The sequence below is a fragment of the Lissotriton vulgaris genome, chromosome 8, assembly GCF_964263255.1.
Source record: "Lissotriton vulgaris chromosome 8, aLisVul1.2, whole genome shotgun sequence".
Lineage (NCBI taxonomy): Eukaryota > Metazoa > Chordata > Amphibia > Caudata > Salamandridae > Lissotriton > Lissotriton vulgaris.
In genome coordinates, this window is record NC_141696.1 from 1,193,057,589 (window position 1) to 1,193,077,018 (window position 19,430).

At 45.9% G+C, this 19,430-nt stretch overlaps 1 protein-coding gene across 1 annotated transcript in view; it reads right to left on the reverse strand.

Annotated features, from left to right (window-relative positions):
• The window catches only part of FREM2 (FRAS1 related extracellular matrix 2), a 639,092-nt gene that overhangs the window by 359,593 nt on the left and 260,069 nt on the right, over positions 1–19,430 (reverse strand). Inside the window, exon 3 of the mRNA XM_086935067.1 lies at positions 15,530–15,676. Coding sequence (XP_086791193.1) covers positions 15,530–15,676 — 147 coding nt within the window. The remainder of the gene's footprint in view (positions 1–15,529; positions 15,677–19,430) is intronic.

Below are 19,430 nucleotides of genomic sequence, written 5' to 3' on the forward strand. Positions count from 1 at the left end.
GCCTCCAGGCCCTCAAGAAGCACCAGCACGCTGCTCCTCAAGCCAAAGAAGTTTAAAAAATGAAAACCTACAATCGCTCATTCTCTGGTATTGCCCCGAGAATCTGGAACTCCCTTCTTGTGGAAACAAGACTGATTCCCTCAACATTTACCTTCAATTGGGAAGTGAAAGCGATACTGATAAACACTGCGCCAAACTAAAAGCCCTTCTCCTTTTGTCTCCTATCCTGTAGCCAGTAATTCCGCTGCCTGGCTTTGTATATGGCCTCAGTGTCGCGAGCTAATATGTCCTTGTGTACCTGATGTATATTTATCTGCTTTTCTCCCACAGCTATCTACCCATGTCTTCTGCAACCCTTGTGTAAAGCGCTCTGACACCCACTTGGGTCATGTTCGTGCTATACAAAACGTTAAATAAATAAATGTAGATGTTGAACAGGGTAGGGCTGAGAGACCATCCTTGGGGGAATCCGCAGATCAAATGCCTGTTCAATAAGGACACAGAGCCACATCCTGACTCTCATCTCATTGGGCCTCAGCAAAGGCCACAATAACAAGATTTCTCAACTTCAAGGATCAGGACACCATGTTAGTTTTCCAACTACCCCTCAAACCCCCCTTGAAAATACCTAGGAACTGCTTTTTCTCACGTTTTCCCAGGTGGTCAAGTGACAGGTGATATTTTCTGATGAAGTCAAAAGAAGTGGGCTTAAAATACATGATGCTTTTTCTGGTGGAGTGATGAGTAGCTGTGGAAGATAAATTCCGGAGTTCCATGACTGCAAGATCACTGTGACTGGCTGAATGGATCGAGAACAGAGGGATGAAATTGAAAGCCAGCAGGTGGTTTCTCCACCCAAAGAATAACAAGTGCTAAGATAAGAGATAAACAAACCCCTGGAACTTTGCTGACTTGAAAGCAAATGCTCTAGGGCTGGGAAAAGAACTGAAGGAGCTGAGGCACTGATACCTACGGGCAAGGGTGAGGAGACACCTGAGGAGACCCCTGATGAGCAGTGCACAAGGGTTCTGGATGACTTCTTTTTTCATGCCCCCCTGCAATCATTAGTTCAAAAAGCATTTTCACTTTACCTCTCTAGGTCGGAATCCCCTTGTTGACTATGAGACTGTATGGGTCCTTGTCAGAAACCCACTTTTCGGGACCATCCTAACTTTCTAGTATTCCTTCTATATTGTGAACATTAGTCTTCTTGTTTAATCAATCTTTGTTGAGATGGTAGGCAGTGCTTAATTTGTGCCGGTGCTTTCCGGTGCTTAGCACCGGCACTTAATTCTTAGGGCAGGGTCTACACTCCATATTGACTTCTTTAAGTTCACCCATGTTTCCCAGTGAATGCCGTAAAATATTTAAAGTTGTATGCCGCTTAGGCGCATGCCTTATTCTGAGGCACATTCTGCCACTCAGCTGAGCAGTGCATGTCAATGCTCCTCCCGAAGGCTAATGGAATATACATAGTTCTCCCTGACTGAAATCACGTCCCTGGTCCCTCCTGCTTGAAAAGCTGCGCAGCCCCCGGAGCAGGTCAGCCCTCTCGTAAAGGCACCTCCCCCCACTCGCTAACTTCCGCCCGCCTCTCCGCTTCTGCTTCCTGCCCCTACAGTGATCCTGACTTCACTCTGATAGTTGAAATAGGCGGGCATTTTCATTTCGAGAGGGAACATTTCAAAATAAATGATACAATGGCTCCCTGCCTGCTAATTAAGTCTTGAACCCTGTCTGCCATGGAGCCACCGGACTGCCCTTACAAGCCCCGGGAGCGGGAGCAACCACTGCAAGAAGAGGTGTAAGTGCGAGGTGCAGCACCTTCTATTTCACGTTTCCTGTCAGGGCACGAGTCGGGGGACCACGAGGGTGGAAGGCATCCCACCACTTATTTTCCAGGGTGGACGCCGTCCACCCTGCTTTTCAAATCGCCGTCCACCCTGCCCTGCTCATCAAAAGCGTGATAAGAGCGCGCACCAAACCACGCATGATTTCCAGGGTAAACTAAAAGGCTTGGCGGCAGGAGAGAGATTTAAAAATCCCGAGAGGGCCGCAGGAATGCTCTTGCCGATGAGGGAGTAAGATAAGGATGTTTAACAGTAAAGACAGAAGTGGTGTTTGCTTTAAAAGACAATTTGCCAGGAGCAAAAGAACTTGTAACTTTCGACAGGAGGAGAGATCCGAGTAAAAAGTTATATGTTTATGTGAAGAAGTGTCATCTTACTTTGAAAATAAAATAGAATCCATTTATGGCAAAATCCTAGGATCCCAACCCAATAGCGATTCCCAAAAGGCCTCCTCCCTCAATGTGAATACAAACTTTACCTTAACTACATTCCCTCCTATAAATATCGAAGAGCTTGACACAATAATGACTCAAGTCAAATCTGGATCTCCGGACGATCTTATTCCCGCTAAAATCTTAACCCCACTTCGTACCCTGTTAGCCCCCTACATTCAGGATATCATCAACCAGTCCCTTAAAGAGGGAAAAGTACCAACTGAATGGAAGAGAGCAGTGGTGAACCCAATCCGCAAGAATGCGGCCCTTCCTTGGACGGAGCTTTCCAACCTCCGTCCTGTCTCGCTCCTACCTTATTACAGCAAGATGGCCGAGAAACATGTTAATGCACACCTGTCCAACTACATCGAGGCAGCGGGCGGCCTAGACCACTCGCAATCTGGTTTTAGGCCCAACCATAGCACCGAATCAGCCCTTCTGTCAGTGACAGATAACATCAGAATGTTACTTGACAGAGGGAGCTCAGTGATTCTGGTGCTATTGGATTTGTCCGCTGCCTTCGACACGGTGTCGCATGAAGTTCTTCTCGGCCGTCTGAAGGGAGCTGGAGTAGAAGGGACCGCCCTTGCGTGGCTGGAGAGCTTCCTCGGAGACAGACAACAAGGTGTCAAATTAGGCTCCTATAAATCTGTCTGCAGGAAGCTTACCAAGGGGGTGCCACAGGGCTCATGTCTAAGCCCCACGTTATTCAACGTATATGTGGCCCCCCTGGCAGAGATCATTAGATCTCACGGGTTTTCACCAATCTCTTATGCTGACGATACTCAGCTGCTTTTCCCCTTTCACACCATTACACCCGCAGTCATGCAATCTTTCCAAGACGGTATGAGAGCGGTGGCAGGTTGGATGGCCCAGAACTTCCTCCAATGCAACGTGACCAAAACTGAGGTCATGTTGTTTGGAGGGGCCTCCCTGCTCTGGTCCCCGGAATGGTGGCCAATGGAGCTCGGTCCTGTCCCAGCGCCCAAGCAAACCATCAAGAACCTGGGGGTACGCCTGGACCAATCCCTGATTATGAAAGATCACGTCAGTCAGGTTGCGGGAACGTGTTTCCGCACAATTGGTCTTTTACGGCGTATCTTCCCCTTCCTACCAAACACCCATAGGAAGACGCTGGTTCAGGCACTAGTCCTTGGACGAGTGGACTACTGCAATAGTCTACTCATATCTGCCAACCAGGAACAACTTCGCAGACTGCAGGTAGTACAGAACACCGCGGCAAGACTTATCATGAATGCTCCGCCCCGCACCCCTTCCCGCCCCCTCCTCTCCCATCTTCACTGGCTCCCGGTGCAACAGCGGATTCATTTTAAACTGTGCTGTATCATACATAAATGTATCTACGGCTCTGGTCCCAAATATCTGAAAGATATCTTTCTTCCTTACTCTCCTGGACGTACCCTACGCTCCAGCAACACTATGTTGCTATACGTACCTAAAGTAAACAGAGCAAGACAGGGTGGCCGTGCCCCCTCCCTTAAAGGTCCAATGCTGTGGAACTCCCTCCCCCCCCAGCTAAGACAAATTCCTCACCTTCTTAACTTTAGGAAGAAACTGAAAACTTACTTATTTACACAGGACTAACTTAGCTTCCCCTCTGCCCTTTCCGACCCATAGTTTTGCATTACTCATTCAGAAGCCACGCGCGGAGATACCCCTTCGGGGCTGATTCAAGCGCGATACAAGACTATAAATAAATAAATAAATAAATATGTTTTTCATGCACTTTTTTTGCTTCAAAGAAGTGGACTTGTATGCAGATGAGCTCTGGAAACGCTCACATTCTCGAAGCTGGAATGGTGCAAACGTTGAGCATTTAAAATGTCATACCTATGCTGCAGTGACCATTGGATTTAAATCATTGCTGTCTTCGCTGGCCCAGCATGCCTCTGCTTGGGAGTTTGCTCTTCGTTTTTGTTTTTTTTTAGTTTGTGGCCAGTTGAAAGTGCGAGAGAATCAACTTAGAAAGGTAGGTCTCGACTGTTCATGTGTTCACCTGTGTTATGCTGTTGCAATTTCTCGCCCGTCTCTGAAAAATGCTGCCCGTTTGGGAAGTTTATGTTTTGTACAAAAAACACAGCTAAAGGGGTATCTTTACTGAAACATGATGTTAATTTGCATTTCACGCACTGGTCTGTTCATGCGGTTGGCTTGTGTTAACCATTAGCACTGTCCTGGACGGGTGCAGGACAGCAAAATATACTGTAGGGCTTTGCACACCCCCCACTCTTTTCACAGGGTGGACGCCGTCCCCCCTGGCAAGAAGTTGGGACCCACTGAAATATGCTTTTAAGCGCTATGTTGTGACATCATGAGGTCAATTGCATATTGTCCTACTTGGTCAGTCCGCCCACTTCTTTTTATAGGACTTGTCCCCTGATTGTGCCCCATGCAAAACCATACAACTACACGCTCAAAAGCCCAATACAAAGACTAAGAAAACAAACTTTCCACCATGGGCTCTATAACTCATAGCGTGCACAAATTCCACGTGCAGCGTTGTGCCTAGTCGCCTTAACCGTGACTTCCTGGTGCCTTGCCCTAGATATTTCTGTCTTAAGTCCAAATAATAGCTCTGCCGATGCACCTCATTCCAGGTAGGGTGACCAACCGTCCGTAAATTTCACGGACCGTCCATAATTTGGGCCTCACGTCCGTTGTCCGTGAGGAACCCTTTTACAAACGCCTTTTGTCCGTAATTTTGGGCATTGGGGAACATCACTGTTCCCCTGCCTGAAGCTTCTGCTCCCTGATGGCCCCGCCACTCACTCAGCCTCTGAACCCAAGGCAAGCCCCTTCCGCCCATTGTCATCATTCTGTATGGGGCTGATTGCCACATTCAGAATTACAATTGGACAGTGTGTAATTTTAACGCATGTGGTGGGCCTCCTGCAGCCTCGGTCTAGGGCAGGGCATTCAGTCAGGTGGTGAAATACACAAAAACGCCAATACTGCTACAGGAGAATTCAGTTCACAAAAAAAGGTGGTGAAACAAGTTAAAAAAAAACTTCACTGTCATTGCCAGATTCAACAAAGCCATAGTTGCTGTTTTTTTTTATTTTATGCAACTGACAACCATTGACAAAGCCAATAGTTCTGGATGGTAGGTGTAACACTACTTGTTGTGTAATATATATGGATGCAATGAACGAAGCAGCAAATTACCAGTCGACTGGCACAATATGCTGAGCACAGACTTTTAGCTTAGGTATGCCCTTAATTACATTGAACACCCCCTTTGGAGAACCCCCCTTCCTCCAGTTTTTTCATCCCACTTAAAACCCTGGAAACAACACCATGTCAGTGGCACAGTGCTTCATGCACGACTCATGACTTCCACTTTTTCAGATTTCCTATGTACAGGGGCATAGTGAGCCCTCCCCGCCCCACCACTTGCTTTAGGATATATAGCAGTGGTGAAATCCTTGATGGGCCTCTTATGTCTGCAACTCTGTAGACAAAGGCTCAGCTCATAATTAATGTGAAAAATTGAGTAAGTGAAGTGAAGGGATGGGTGGATGGCTGGATGGATTAGTGAAAGGATGAATGGATGAATGAAAGGGTAACTGGATGGATAATGAGAGAAAAGATAGACGGATGAGTGAGTGGACAGATGGATGGATGAGAGAAGGTAAATACATGAATGTATGGGTGGAAGGGTAGATGGACAGGTACATGGATGGATGGGTGGATGGATTAGTGAAAGGGTGGATTATAGGTGAGTGAATGGGGGATGGATGAGTGAACTGATGGGAGGATTGATGAATTAATAAGTGAAAGGATGAATGTATGGATGGATGAGTGAGTGAAAGGGCGGATGTAAGGCTGGATGAATGAGTGAAAGGCCAGGTAAATGGACAAAAGGGTGGATAGATGAGTGAACGAGTAAAAGGGTAGATGGATGAGAGAAAGGATAGATGGATGAGTGATAGGGCCAATGGATGGATTCATGAGTGGAAGAGTAGATGGATGGGTGGATGGAAGGATGGATGACCAAGTGTAAGGGGGATGGAGAGCGAAAGGAGGGATGGTTGACTGAAAGGGTGGAAGGATGAGTGACTGGGTGGATGAATGAGTAAGTGAAAGGATGGCTGGATTGGTGAAAGTCGAAATGGCTGGATGGATAAGTGAATGGATGGATGAGTGGACGAGTGGATGAATGGGTAGGGTGAAAGTATGAATGGAGGGATGGATGAGTGAAAGGGTGGATGGAGGGATTGATGAGTGGAATGATGGATGGATGGATGGATGCAAGGATAGATGATGGATAGGTTTGCATATTGTTGAATGTTGTTATGGATGGCACACAGATAAAAGGACAGAATGAATGGTGAAAGATTGAATGATGGATGAAAGAATGATTACACATGGTAACCCCCATTATCTTAAGTAACATTTCCTATACATTGACTTTCACATGTATATGGGTCATTGTCTCTATATAAGATGTGTGTGATGTAACGCACTCCGACACCCTGTTCTACTTACTTGGGATGAGTAGCACTATAAAAGAAATTAAAAATACATGAGAGAGGGTCTTTGTGAAGATGAGGGGCACCATTGGAGGGTGGTTGCAAGGCCGAACTGGCCAGACTGGATATCGGGCGTTTTCCTGGGAGGCTGGAAAGGTGGGGTGGGGGCGGTTTTGTTACCACAAAAAGACCTGCACATTTGCTTAAAGCTGAGCGCATACTGAAAAACCATGAAGTGCACAATTTTCTCAACCTAATATAAACTTATGTTCACTTGTACTTAAGTGGTTGTCTATTTATTTACTTATATACTATTGCTCAACCTCCTCTGATGTGTCTTTAAATCGTACCTTTTGTCCTGAATTTCGACCTCCTGTCCTGAATTTCTGTCCTGAATTTTGACCCTTTGTCCTGAATTTTTACACTCACAGTCCTGAATTTCTGTCCATGCCAGTTGGTCACCCTAATTCCAGGCCATCTGCATTCCATTATGCAGCACGGGGGCAAGCTGTTGCTGTGTCCGAGTCCGTTCAGCCCTCAGGAGCAGAGTACAGTGAAGTACAATTGCTTTCAGATGACAGTCCCGGGACAGGATGTGTGCTGGGTGTGGGGGTCGGAGGGAGACACCGGCTACATGGACAGCAGCAATTTGCTGAACATTAACGCATTAGTAAGCTACTCATTTGTCTGGGTGGGGGAGGGACTTGCTGTGAAACTTGGGATGGGGTAGTAATGGTTACTGTACTCTCGCGACAGTCTGCTTAATGTTCTGGCCCGTTTCAGTAGTGCTGTTGGTCCACAGTTTTTAACGTCCTTATTTCCTGTTTGTTGCACTTCACCGGATATCTCTTAGCGTTATATTATTACTACAGCAGCCCCTGCCCCTCTACTTAATACATGTATGTGTCTCGGTATTACCACTTCCTACCACTTACTTTTTACCCTCTCCTGAGTGCTATAGTCATGTTACTGTTTCCACCCTTTCCCTGAATTGTTACTAACAGGTGTTTGTACCTCATATTACATCTGACTTTTGAGGATGTGGGGGAGCTAATAAAGTGGGTGGGGCCAGTGGAGGAAATGGGTGGAGTCGGAGGAAAGTAGGTGTGACCACCAATAAACATTTGAGCACCTGCACTTCATATTTTACAAATTAAGCACTGATGGTAGGGAAGCAGTTACTATGCGCACTTGGGTGATGAGTAGTGTGAAATGCACCGTAAGATCGTGGGGGTAGGGGTAGTCTTGGGGTGGAAAGGTGTGGGATGAGGAGAAAGGTTGGAACCAGAAATAGTTACATCAAAGTAAAGCTGAGGCACTGGGACTAATTGTTGCAGAATCACACCCAAAGACATGCGGGTGGCAACAATGAGGGGGTAGTGGGAAGCCATGTATAGAATTTCAATAGAGAGGGTTCCAGAAGGCGGCATGGGACATGAGCAGGACAGTCATGAAATTGGAAGGAACATGAACTTTTCATTTACTAACAAGCGACTGGGATTGCATGCTTGAGATAGACAATTGGACGACCAACAACTTTTTAAAACTGAATGCCAGCAAAACAGAAATTCTCCTCTTTGGAGCAGCAGACAAATTCTGTACCAAGGACTGGTGGCCCACCACCCGTGGCCCCAGGTCCACGGTCAGGAACCTTGGGGTGACAATCGATAACAGACTGTCCATGTCAGAACATATCAGTAAAACATCGCAGACTTGCTTTGGCTTGATGCGCAGTCTGAGGAAAATCTTCAAGTGGCTTCCTCTCTCTTCACGCATGCCCCTAGTCCAAGGCCTCATAATAAGTCATATTGACTACGGAAATGCCCTCCTCACCTTAATTAATGAAAATCGTTTGTCTAAGCTGCAGGTGTTGCAGAACACCGCAGCCAGAATGGTATTAGACCTTCCCCCTCGTACCCCATTTGCTCCCTGTTTCAAAACCCTGCATGGGCTCCCCATCAAGAAACGGATCCAATTTAAAGTGTGCTGCCTAGTCCATAAGACAATTCATGGACAAGGACCATCTTACCTAGAATGTAAACTTAAACCCTACCTACCTACGAGAGCTCTCAGATCAGCTGACATGCAGCTCCTAAAGGTCCCTAAAGTACGTACGGTCAGAAACGGTGACAGGTCTTTTAGTAAATCAGCTCCTCACCTTTGCCCCTATCAATTAGGGTCCAATCCAATTACCTCAGATTCCGAAAAAATCTGAAGACCTGGCTGTTCTAGCCTCTGTTCCACTTCTCTGCCCTTTATTTATGTCTGGCTTTATTTTGTCTGGTGTTGGTGTCATTGCAAGCGCTCTGAAACCTGCGGGTGATTTATGCACTATACAAAAGCAATTTACATTACATTACATTACAAAAGGGAAGACGACCAGCTGGCAGATTTCTCCCCCACACTTGTGCATTATTGCAAATGAAGCATTAGCTCTGTTATCGAAATTGTCAGGAGCAAAGTGCCATGGTCAAATAATCCTATAACTTCTGTGGGAAGTGATGCTTTTGCTAATGCACTACAGCCCATAGACAAATGCCCATATAATATCAGACCAAAGACCAGAGGAATTAAAGTATTAGATTAAGGTTAATAAATGAATGGTCAGGAAAAAAGTAGAGGTTAACGATGTATTTGATTCTGACCTTTCTTCTTACCTATCCCGTAAATGTTTTCTAAACTAATCTGTATTGTAGATTTCCCACTTCAAAAAGATGATTTTTTTGACAGGAATTGCAAGTTTACTAAATTGGGGAACTTTACATGTAAAATGCAGTTCAATTTACTGCACACCAGTGAAAAACAGATATGGGCCAATACTACACATGGAAGTGAAACTGCTAGTCTCATACATTATATTTCTGTCATTGATAACAACTACCTGTAATTTATTAACATCTGGAATTCTGGAGCATAAAGTCAACACTATTAAGAGTGCCAAGCAATACTTATTCTGTGACTGGATATGTTTAGCTTGGACGCCCATAGGCATGCACTGAGGGTACATTTTAAAATGGAAGTGCATCCTTAGCTTAGTTCTGTTCTTGCAATGTAAATACATAACGGAAAAATAATGTTCTACTGGTCCTTTATGACAGGCATTTTTGAATGGCAAAGTTTCTTAAAAGGGAGAGACAATAATAGAATGAAACATCTGAAAGTGTCCAGAGTCAGTGTGAGTACATGTGCATACAGGTATGGTGCAGATTTCCTTTCACCAATGCATAAACCATAACTACAAGTAACAGTAGACCAAGCCAGAGGATGAGCTTCTCACACTCTGATAGCATCGGATCTCTGCTTCAGTAAGTAGTAAAGGAATACATATTTGAAGAAACATCTGAGGATGTAGAGCCTTCCTCAACAAAATTGCATGGTTTGCGCTCCATTCAAAGTTCTCCAGAGCACTAATGTTTGTCCTACATCAATTGATTTGTGAACAGTGTCATATCAATGCCCAACACCATGAATTTCAGGCAAGTACAGCAACCACAATAAACTGGGATATTAAAGAAACATTGAAGAGGACAAACGAAAGTCAAAGACTTTCAAGGTGCAAAGTAGGATCTGGCCAGAATAACAGTAAGTGTCAGGCGTTTGAGCTGGTGTTATGGTATAAGTCTTTGCTCTTCTTGCCTACAGTGAAGTGTATTACATATAATTACTGACTTTGCAGGGATTATAGTCATTAAACCTCTGTGCCTTATGACACATGCAGGGTCTGCATAATGCTTAGATACATAAGAGTGCCAGTTGCTTCTTTCTGTGTAAATCAACATAAGCAAGGCTGATAATACCTCTTGTGAGTTCAACCCAAAAAGTGAACTCCAACGGCCTTCTTTATTGCCATAAGTTAAATGTGCATGCTCTTGATGATTGCATTTATCTGCAGGATTAATTATTGCATTAAGATTCTATACCTTGTCTGGGTCAACTTCCACAACCTATGGCAAGCCAAAAGGTATAATGTTCCTATGTGTGGCTCTCAGCACCAGGATACTGGTTTAGGCTCCAGTCAGGCACAGGTACTTCTCTTTTGTCTAGAACAGAGGCTCATACTGCAAGGGTTCTTGGATCCATTCAAAAAGTGATGGTGCAAGATGTCATCATTGTACATTTGGAAATGTGTGTTACACACAACTAAAATCATGAAGAGATAATGCCAGGGGATATGAGCCCCGTGTTCAGGAAGTACCACAAGGCTGATATCTCCTGGCAGGCTGACAAGGGTTGTAATTACACCTTAGAGTGGGCAGTGGCTCACCCCAAATAATAATAGATTTTTTTTTATAGAACCTATGTTTGAGTGTGGTTGATGTACAATTGTGTGACACAACTGAGGACCAGTCTAACATGGGTAACTAAGCTTTATATCGAATTCATCTACCTAGGTTTTCAAACACTTTGTATCCATTCAAGGGCACGGTGTATACAGTCAGCTTTCTCCATTTGAAAAGCATTGAGAAATCTAGCCTACTGTTTTTCGCCTATTTTGTTCCTACTCTCCAGAATAAAAGTGATATGATTCTAGTGATGGCTTATGAAGTCAAGAGAAATGTACTACTCTCATTGGAAACCCTGCCAAATAATTAACTTCTGGTTGTTTTAGGGAAACCTTGGACTACCAAATGCCAAGATCACTGGTACAACCTTATACTTGCTTTTGTGTGGCATCCAGTTACAACAAGCATTTGCAATGCAATAGGTCTCGCATTAGGAAAGTTTGAGTTATTGGTATTGTAAATGACAATTTTTGTATTTATGTGTTGGTTTTGAAAATAGCTAAATTAATAGCTTTGTCATTTACAATGCCAATAGTTTTAACTTTCGCAAATGTGACACCTATAGCATTTGTAATGCAATATGTGTTGTATTTACGTGACTTAAATGTATTGATATTACAAATAAGGATGGCTTTTATTTATTTTGAATAATTAATACTTAAATAAAAGTTATTGTAAAAGCTGCCTGTAGTCTAGTCCTAAATAAGCAATCCAGCTTTTTTCGAATGGTGAATAATTTGATTAATTATTTATTCCATGCATCAGGGAAGCTTAGACTGCTCTATATATTTGTTTTCTATGAGCAGCTGAGCTTGTACTGCTGAAAGCAACACTGCACCCAATCTGTGTATGTGTGGTGTGAGAGAGACAGAGAAATGAAGCTTGGGTTGCTGCTTATGCTTTCACTGTAGCATTCAATGCTGTTCTTGTTAAGACTTTTATGCAACGTTGCATAGCTGCTGCCCATGCTTTAAATCTCTCTATGAGGGTAGGGTTTGCTCTGCTGCACCTGTTGTTGTGTTGGGGAGCTATTATCTGCTGTTGCTCACGCATTAGCTGTTCAATGCGTGAGTTAAGTTTGTAGGGCTAACAGGGCTGTAACACAGGTCGCTGCAGCCCCTGTGGCTCAGGGGGTGGCAACTCTTGGGGGGGGGAGGGGGGGGCAATACCGTCCCAACCCTTCAGGGGAGGCTCTTCAAGGGCTCTCTTTCAGCCCAAAGCGCATGAATAACTATGAAATATGGGAGAATCAGGCCTCTCGTCACATTCTGCAAGGGGGCCCCATCATTATGTGTTACGTCATCGATGGCTCCTGCATGTGCTATGCCCCTGTGTGTAGAGGAAGCTAACCTTGTTCATACATGTGATGCAGGGCCGGACAGGCCTTTTATGCCAATGGACATTTTCCCGGTGGGCTACAGCCCTCGGAGGTTGGTTCTGAAAGCCCAGAGCCGCTCCTGGTGCCTCTTTCACCTTGGGGCTCCCTGAGGTTAATGGCAGAAGGGGGCACTGGGGGGATTCCAGAGATAGGAAAGGCGGGGAGGGTAGAAAGAAAGCGACCAGAGAGGGAACATAGAGAGAGAAGGAAAGAGAGAGGAAGTTGGTAGTTGGAAAGTGAAGGATTGCCCAAGGAATGAATGGAGCGGGCGGGATTTTGCCGGAGCATTTTTGCCAGGGCTGCCTTCAGCTACCCAGTCCGGCCCTGATGTGATGGCGTTTTTCTGCCTGAGAAAAGCTTGCCCTGCTGCTGCCCGTGTTATACCTGTTCTGTGTGTGAGGTGAGATTCCACTGCTATCACGTGTGCTGCCTTCTTCGAGGAAGAGTTCATTCCCCGGCCCAGAGCCTCGACACTCCCTCACCTGTGCCCTGTCCCTCGCCTGTGCCCTGTCCTTCACCTGTGCCCGGTCCCTCACCTGTGCCCGGCCCCTCGCCGTGCTGTTTGACAGCAGACCCAGTTGCCATATTCCGCATGGGCACCAGCCACCCCAGCTTTGCCAGCTGCGCCATCCTGGTGTTCCCAGGTGAAAGTGGTGCAGGGAGAGAGAGAGAGGTGCGACCGTCGCAGAGGAGCTGCAGTCCGCAGACTGAGCGCCACCGGCTACCTTCAGCACTCTTCAGTCTGAGTGAAGGACGTCACCAAACCTTCCAGAACCGTCTTCCACAACCTTCCCGAGTGGGGAAGCGAGCCATGGAGAAAGCTGATCGCGAGATGACATTTCGGATGCTTCCTCCGCCCTTCACCCGGCGCTGGACACCCGCTGTCCTGATGTGCCCTCGTGCTCTGCTATTCTAGACCTGGCCGGGGGCCACGCGCCTCACATAGCAGCAGTAGCACTCTTCTCGTTGTCCGTCCTTCCATCCATGTCGGTCGGTCGGGTCGGGTCGGTCCGGTCGGTCTGGTCCGGTCGGTCGGTCTGGATATCGTTCGTTCACTAACCCCCATCTTTCGCCCATCTATCTCTCGGTCGTTCTCTCATATTTCTCTAGTTCTCGATAAAAGGCGGCTATAGTGAAGTGAAGATCTCTCCTTTTCTACTGCCTTTCGCAGAAGTGCGTTTGTCCCGGGAAGCGCTTAGAGGAGCCGCACATCTCTGATGTAAAGTTCCCCAGCTCTTGAAAAGAATGGACTCTTAATCAGAGAGTTTGAGAAGGTCACTCAGAAAAATGCAGGTATCGAGATGTGGCCGGTTCCTGGCGCCCACGTACAAGGGATTATCTTTGAATAGTGCAGCAGGTGCAGTGGCACCGGGGCACATCTGTATTTGGTTATGTTTTGCTGTTCATCCACCAGACGTGAGCCTATTTGTCACCTTTGCACCAGGGCCCATGGAAACGTTTCTATGTCACTGGCCATGCACACCCCTGGAAACCCCTGGCACTGCCATTTTGACCTCTGGCCTCAGGGGGAGCAAAAGCCGTGCCAGGAACAGAAGGTAAACACTGCATTCATGAGCACTGCTCATGTTCTGTGGCTTCCTACCAGCGTCATTAGTTAGGATACATGTTTGATAACATAAATACATTTACCAATGCAATGAGCACGTGTCAATATAGATGAAACAAATGCTGCTATCCTGCAACAAGAAAGGAATACACTGGTCCCTTGGCTGGGTACCAAAAATCATGTGTTTTCAATATTGAAGAAGAAAGCGAAGATATTATTTATCTATATCTTTGTGTGTTTTGTTTGTTTGCTACTTTTATTGCGATTTTCTCTGCTGTGCACATGTTAAAATGAAAGATAATGAAAACCGCTTCCTCTGTGCCTCACAGATATGACAGACAGTGTCTCACAAATGATCATGAACCCAAAAGTGTTCGTTGATTGATACTATTTAAAGTCAGTAACAAAGTTAATATCTCCAACATTAGTTGTGGTCCATATGAAAAAGGGGTGTAACTACTACTGTTTTTAAGAGTTTTTTGGTGACTCCGTGGTTTATCTTTACATTTTCCCTCTGAGTTGTTTACTTATGTAACTATAACACCATGATAGTTTTTCGTATACATACATTTGGTTCCAAGCGCTGTTCCGTGTTTTTGTAGCAGTAGAGCCTTCACCTTGGACAAGCCTCAGTTTTCACACCATGAAAAAAACATATTAAGGAGTGCCGCCGCGCTGGCAGCGGCGACCCGGAAGCTCTTGGCCGGCCGGCGAATCCGGTCGCGGCCGACCGGAAGTCCCGCCTCCCGAGGTCCGCGAGCCCGATTGAGAAGAGGAGACGAGACGCGCCGCGCCGTGAGGAGCCCGCCGGAAGAGCGCAGTCGGTGAGTGGGGCCCAGGGCTGAAGTGAAGTGCGTGCGTGCCTGTGTGTATGCCTGGGAGGGGTGGTGGAGTGTGTGCGCGCGAGGGAATGTGTGTGCGCATGCGTGACTGTGTGATTGCGAGAGAATGCGAGGTAGGGGATAGTGTGCCTGTATGGGTGCCTGTATGTGTGCCGTATGCCTGCGTGTGCGTGCGTGCATGCAGAGGGGTGGGGGCTGCCTGTGTGTGCGTGCGTGCATGCATGCAGAGGGGTGGGGGCTGCCTGCGTCTGTGCAAGGGCTGTGAGTTACTCTGCGCATGCGCAGGGCCTCTGCGCATGCGCAGGTATCAGACGCGCGCTCCCGCGAGGAAAAACGCTGCTCGTAACAGATTGGTGTCCTCATTCCCAACTCATTCCCCATACGGGCGGCAAAAGGTCTGAAGCAGACACTCTCAATGCTCACGCATTGAGAGTAAGGTCTGCTCGACCTAAAAACATGTCTGGTAGCACAATTCAAGAACACATATGTTAAAGCAAAGATCGCATGGAGGTTTGCTACATAAGATTAGAACCCCAGACTAGTTGAACGTTCATGTCATCTTGACTCTGAAACTACTATTCTGTACCGGGGCAAAAACTTCTCTTCTGATTACTAGGAAACTGTGACAAAAATAGGTGTCCCTTAATAATTAACCAGATTTGTACATTTGGAATCCGCTTACTTATGAAAGAGGTTTCACCCAAGTATCCGCGGCGCTTCAGGAAGACCTCCAGGTATTTGGCGTCTTCATTTACCAGGTAGTGCTCCTTCTCTAGTGATATCCATGCCCAATTCAGTCGAAAATTCTGATTCTTCAGCTTATTGCCTCCTGAAAAGGAAGTAAAAGTACCTATGAGTTTGATTCGAGATTACAGTTTTAATTACAACGAGAAGGCACGGTCTTTACAGAAAAAATAATGCATCTGAAATATTTACACCGAGACCATTTTGATGTAAATACATAGAATCAAATGAAACAGAGAAACACAAAGTCCGAAAACACAAAAGTAATTTGGAGAGAAATGCGCGTTTCTGAAATACACAGTGCAGCTGCTGGAGTGAATAACTTTTTCACTTTTTAATGTAACACTTCGTAAATGCCAATAAACGCAATTAGGTAAAGTATTTTCTACCCAAGAGATTACCTTTCCTGGCACAAAAAATCATAACCTGAAGCTTGAATTAACTGTTGCTCATTAAAACTTCAAAGCTATGGAAACATGAAGCTCTTTTCAAATTAGACTAATTGCACATTAATAGTTTAATGTAACTAACGAGGCTCAAGGCACAGGTGTGCACCAAGACAACTCTAGAACTTATAGATGCCAAAAATTCATATTTGAATAATTTCACATTCGTGCCTGTGGCACAGCAGAATTACATATTGCAAAAGGCTCCCATATTTCTGCTATCTTGGTCCAAGAAATACCAAGCAAATATCATTACGTATATACCTATAGGCATGTTGTTCAGTACCAGTTTGAAGAGTCTTGCTCTACGTGCAAGTTTGGAGTTTAAAAACTTGCATATTTTTTTTATTCTAATACCTTCCGCCATGCTTAACTCATGAACTTTGAGGGATCAAATTGATTTTGTGGTTCAGCTAAACATTATTATTATGTACTATGTGAATTTAACAACAAAACACAGCTTTGCAATTAGTTGCAACATCCTGCACAATTCCACATTTGGTAGATCACTAGTTTCCAGCAATCAACAAGCATTTGCAATGCAATAGGTTAAGCATTAATGAGAGTATAAGCTACTGGCAATACAATAGCTTTAACTCCTGAAAATGTGAGACCTATTGCATTGCAAATATTTGTGTTTTTTTTTTTACTAGTGCCAATGCGGCGCTTTCACATTCATGAAGGGTGTATCCAACAGTAAAGTGAAACCGCGGAATGGGGGCTTTCACAAAATAAAGAATCTGTTTGTCAAGTTGTTAAACAGATTTTTTTGGGGGGTAAAAGCGCCCAAGCCGCGCTTTCACTCTAATGTCGGCCGCATATTTTTTTTTAGACGCGGTTTGTGTAAAGAAAGGGGCGCAACCTCTATGAATGTGTAAGCGCTGCATGGGTGTCAATAAAAAAATTAAATAAGTAAATAAGCGTGGCCGCTAAATGCGGACCGCCCTGCTAAAATAAATAAGTAAGTAAGTGCGGCCGCTAAATGTGGACCGCACTGCTTAAATAAATAAGCATGACCTCTATAGTTAAAGAGGACCGCCATTAGTGAACATTCAAATAAAGGTGCAGCGTACTGCGAGGTAGTGGGTGCAATAGGGTAAGAACATTAAATAAAATAGTTCTCACCAACTTATGAAGCAGACCATATAACACCACCAGTAAAAGGTCCAGTCGTTATGGGAGGTAACAAATGCAGACAAGGCGGTACCTAGGAGGGACTAACAAGCCTAATTAGGACTCAGAAGCCAGCGTTTACGAAGCACAATGACACAACCCAATTACATATATGGGCGTAGAGTGGGCGGGCCTTCTATTCCGTACTCCACTACTGCAAGCGCTGCCCAGGCACAACCTAAAAGAGGATCTCCCACATCCTGCAGCCTCTCTGAAATAAGGGTGCCATCAGACCTAATGCGAGCAAAGAAAACAAGCCCCCATACATCTTTTGCAAAATAAGAGAGTCATAACTGTGATACAGTGGGCCATTCACACTTTTGTGCCACAGCACTTGCTTCACTAATGGGAACGTGTCCTTTTACTGGACTTATTAAATTGTTTACACACGGTACAGTGTAATTACCCATTACTAAAGGGCCTTCTTTGAAAGCAGAGTTTAAAGGCTTCTGCCATAAAGGGAGCTGCAGTGCTGCTCAAGCTGCCAGGTTTCTGAAACCGGTGCACCCGTCTCTCACACTTTTTCATCTTGCACTCTGCTAAATGCTGTGTCCCACAACATGACGACCGCACCTCGGTGGCCCCCTCACCCAAGCACGACATGGGAACACTTCCCACACAGGATCACAACAAAGACAAGACCCTTCCAACCCACACCCCAGACTGTGTATGGTGTGACCTATGATGTTGGCAAGTGCTTTGGAACCCCACATGCGGGTAATAAATACTATATATATTATTGCGATACAATACACATATGTACAGTGCAAGACATGAGAATCACAAGGAAATAACCAGTCAGAAGGATGGAGACAGTCGACTGCTGGAGTCCAGGCATTGAGACGGCGCTAGCAGCCACACACTTTCAGGCGCTATAGTGATAAATAACACAAGTAAGCAGACGGATAAGTGAAGCAGGCATCTGGTGGTTTCTGCGGGCCTCTCCGCCACTGCTCCCTGAAGCCTCCTCCTGTGACCCCTACCCTCCACCACAGGCCCATCGACTCTCAATACCTGCAAGAAATAACCAGGTCCAACCTGCTCTGATGCACCCCGTCGGGAGAATCAGCCTGTGGCGGGAGGCTGCTGGGAGCGATGAGAGATCAGGCAGAGCCCACCCCCACAGTCCGAAGCCCGCCCCCGCCCTCCCAGCCCGGGGCACGCCCAGCGGAGGCCACCTCGCAGAGGATGAAGCCGGGTCGCCGGCAGGACCGCCCCACTTCTTCATGTCAGGCGTTCGCCTACAGGCCCGGAAACCGGAGATGCTCATACTCTGTGCACAGACTGTTTACAGTACTGCGTGGTCAAACTTGGAACCAAACTTTATCTAATGTTTGTTTGTGGAATACTGTCACGCATACGCCTATCCCCTCCTGTTCACTTGTTTTGTGACTCAGTAGTGTGTTGTTTGCGCCCGGTGGATTTACCACCCAAACAATTGTTGTCCTGGTTGTGTGCTGCCAGCGGGGCTTCTCGGCACTGCACACGCCCTCCCCTGTCGGTGCTCGATCAGCTGAACACAAGCATTTGCAATGCAATAGGACTCGGATTTATGCAAGACCTATTGCATTGCAAACGCAAGGGCGGGCAGGCGAGAAGGCATGAGGATCAGGTGTGGGGGATGAGAAGGCACGGACTGCGGGAGGGGGGAGGCACTGTCACAATCTAAAAAAACATACTGTGCAACACTCAAAGTAAAGGGACCAGTAACCATGGAAGGATACAAATGACGACATGGCTGTCATAAGGAGGGACTAAACAACCTAAAACCAATCGGAAGGCAGTATTTAAGACACCAGCCAATGAAAAAGATGGCCGGAGAGTGGGCGGAGCTTCCACAGAGCTTCCATTCCATACTGAAAACTGCATGCCTCGCACAGTGAGCAGCACATGTGAGCTGACGCTATATGCTCAACCTAAAAAGGATACTTCAAATTTCAAAGTAAATCTCCCATCTAATTTCTCGACTCCATAGCAAACATCAGAAGGCTGTACTTTCTTCTTGTCAAAAGTTTCTACATTAAGTCAAAACTTTGGAAGGATGAGGACCGATTGGTATTATTTCACAGAAATACGCCCTCCATGGTATCACAACGGGCCATATCTGTTTGCGAACACTTCAAAGTGGGAGGGAACAGTGGAACCAATTACTCTCACGTTGCAAACTACTACTGTGCAGGGTACACTGCAAGGCCGACAAACATTTTTAATTTCTTAGCT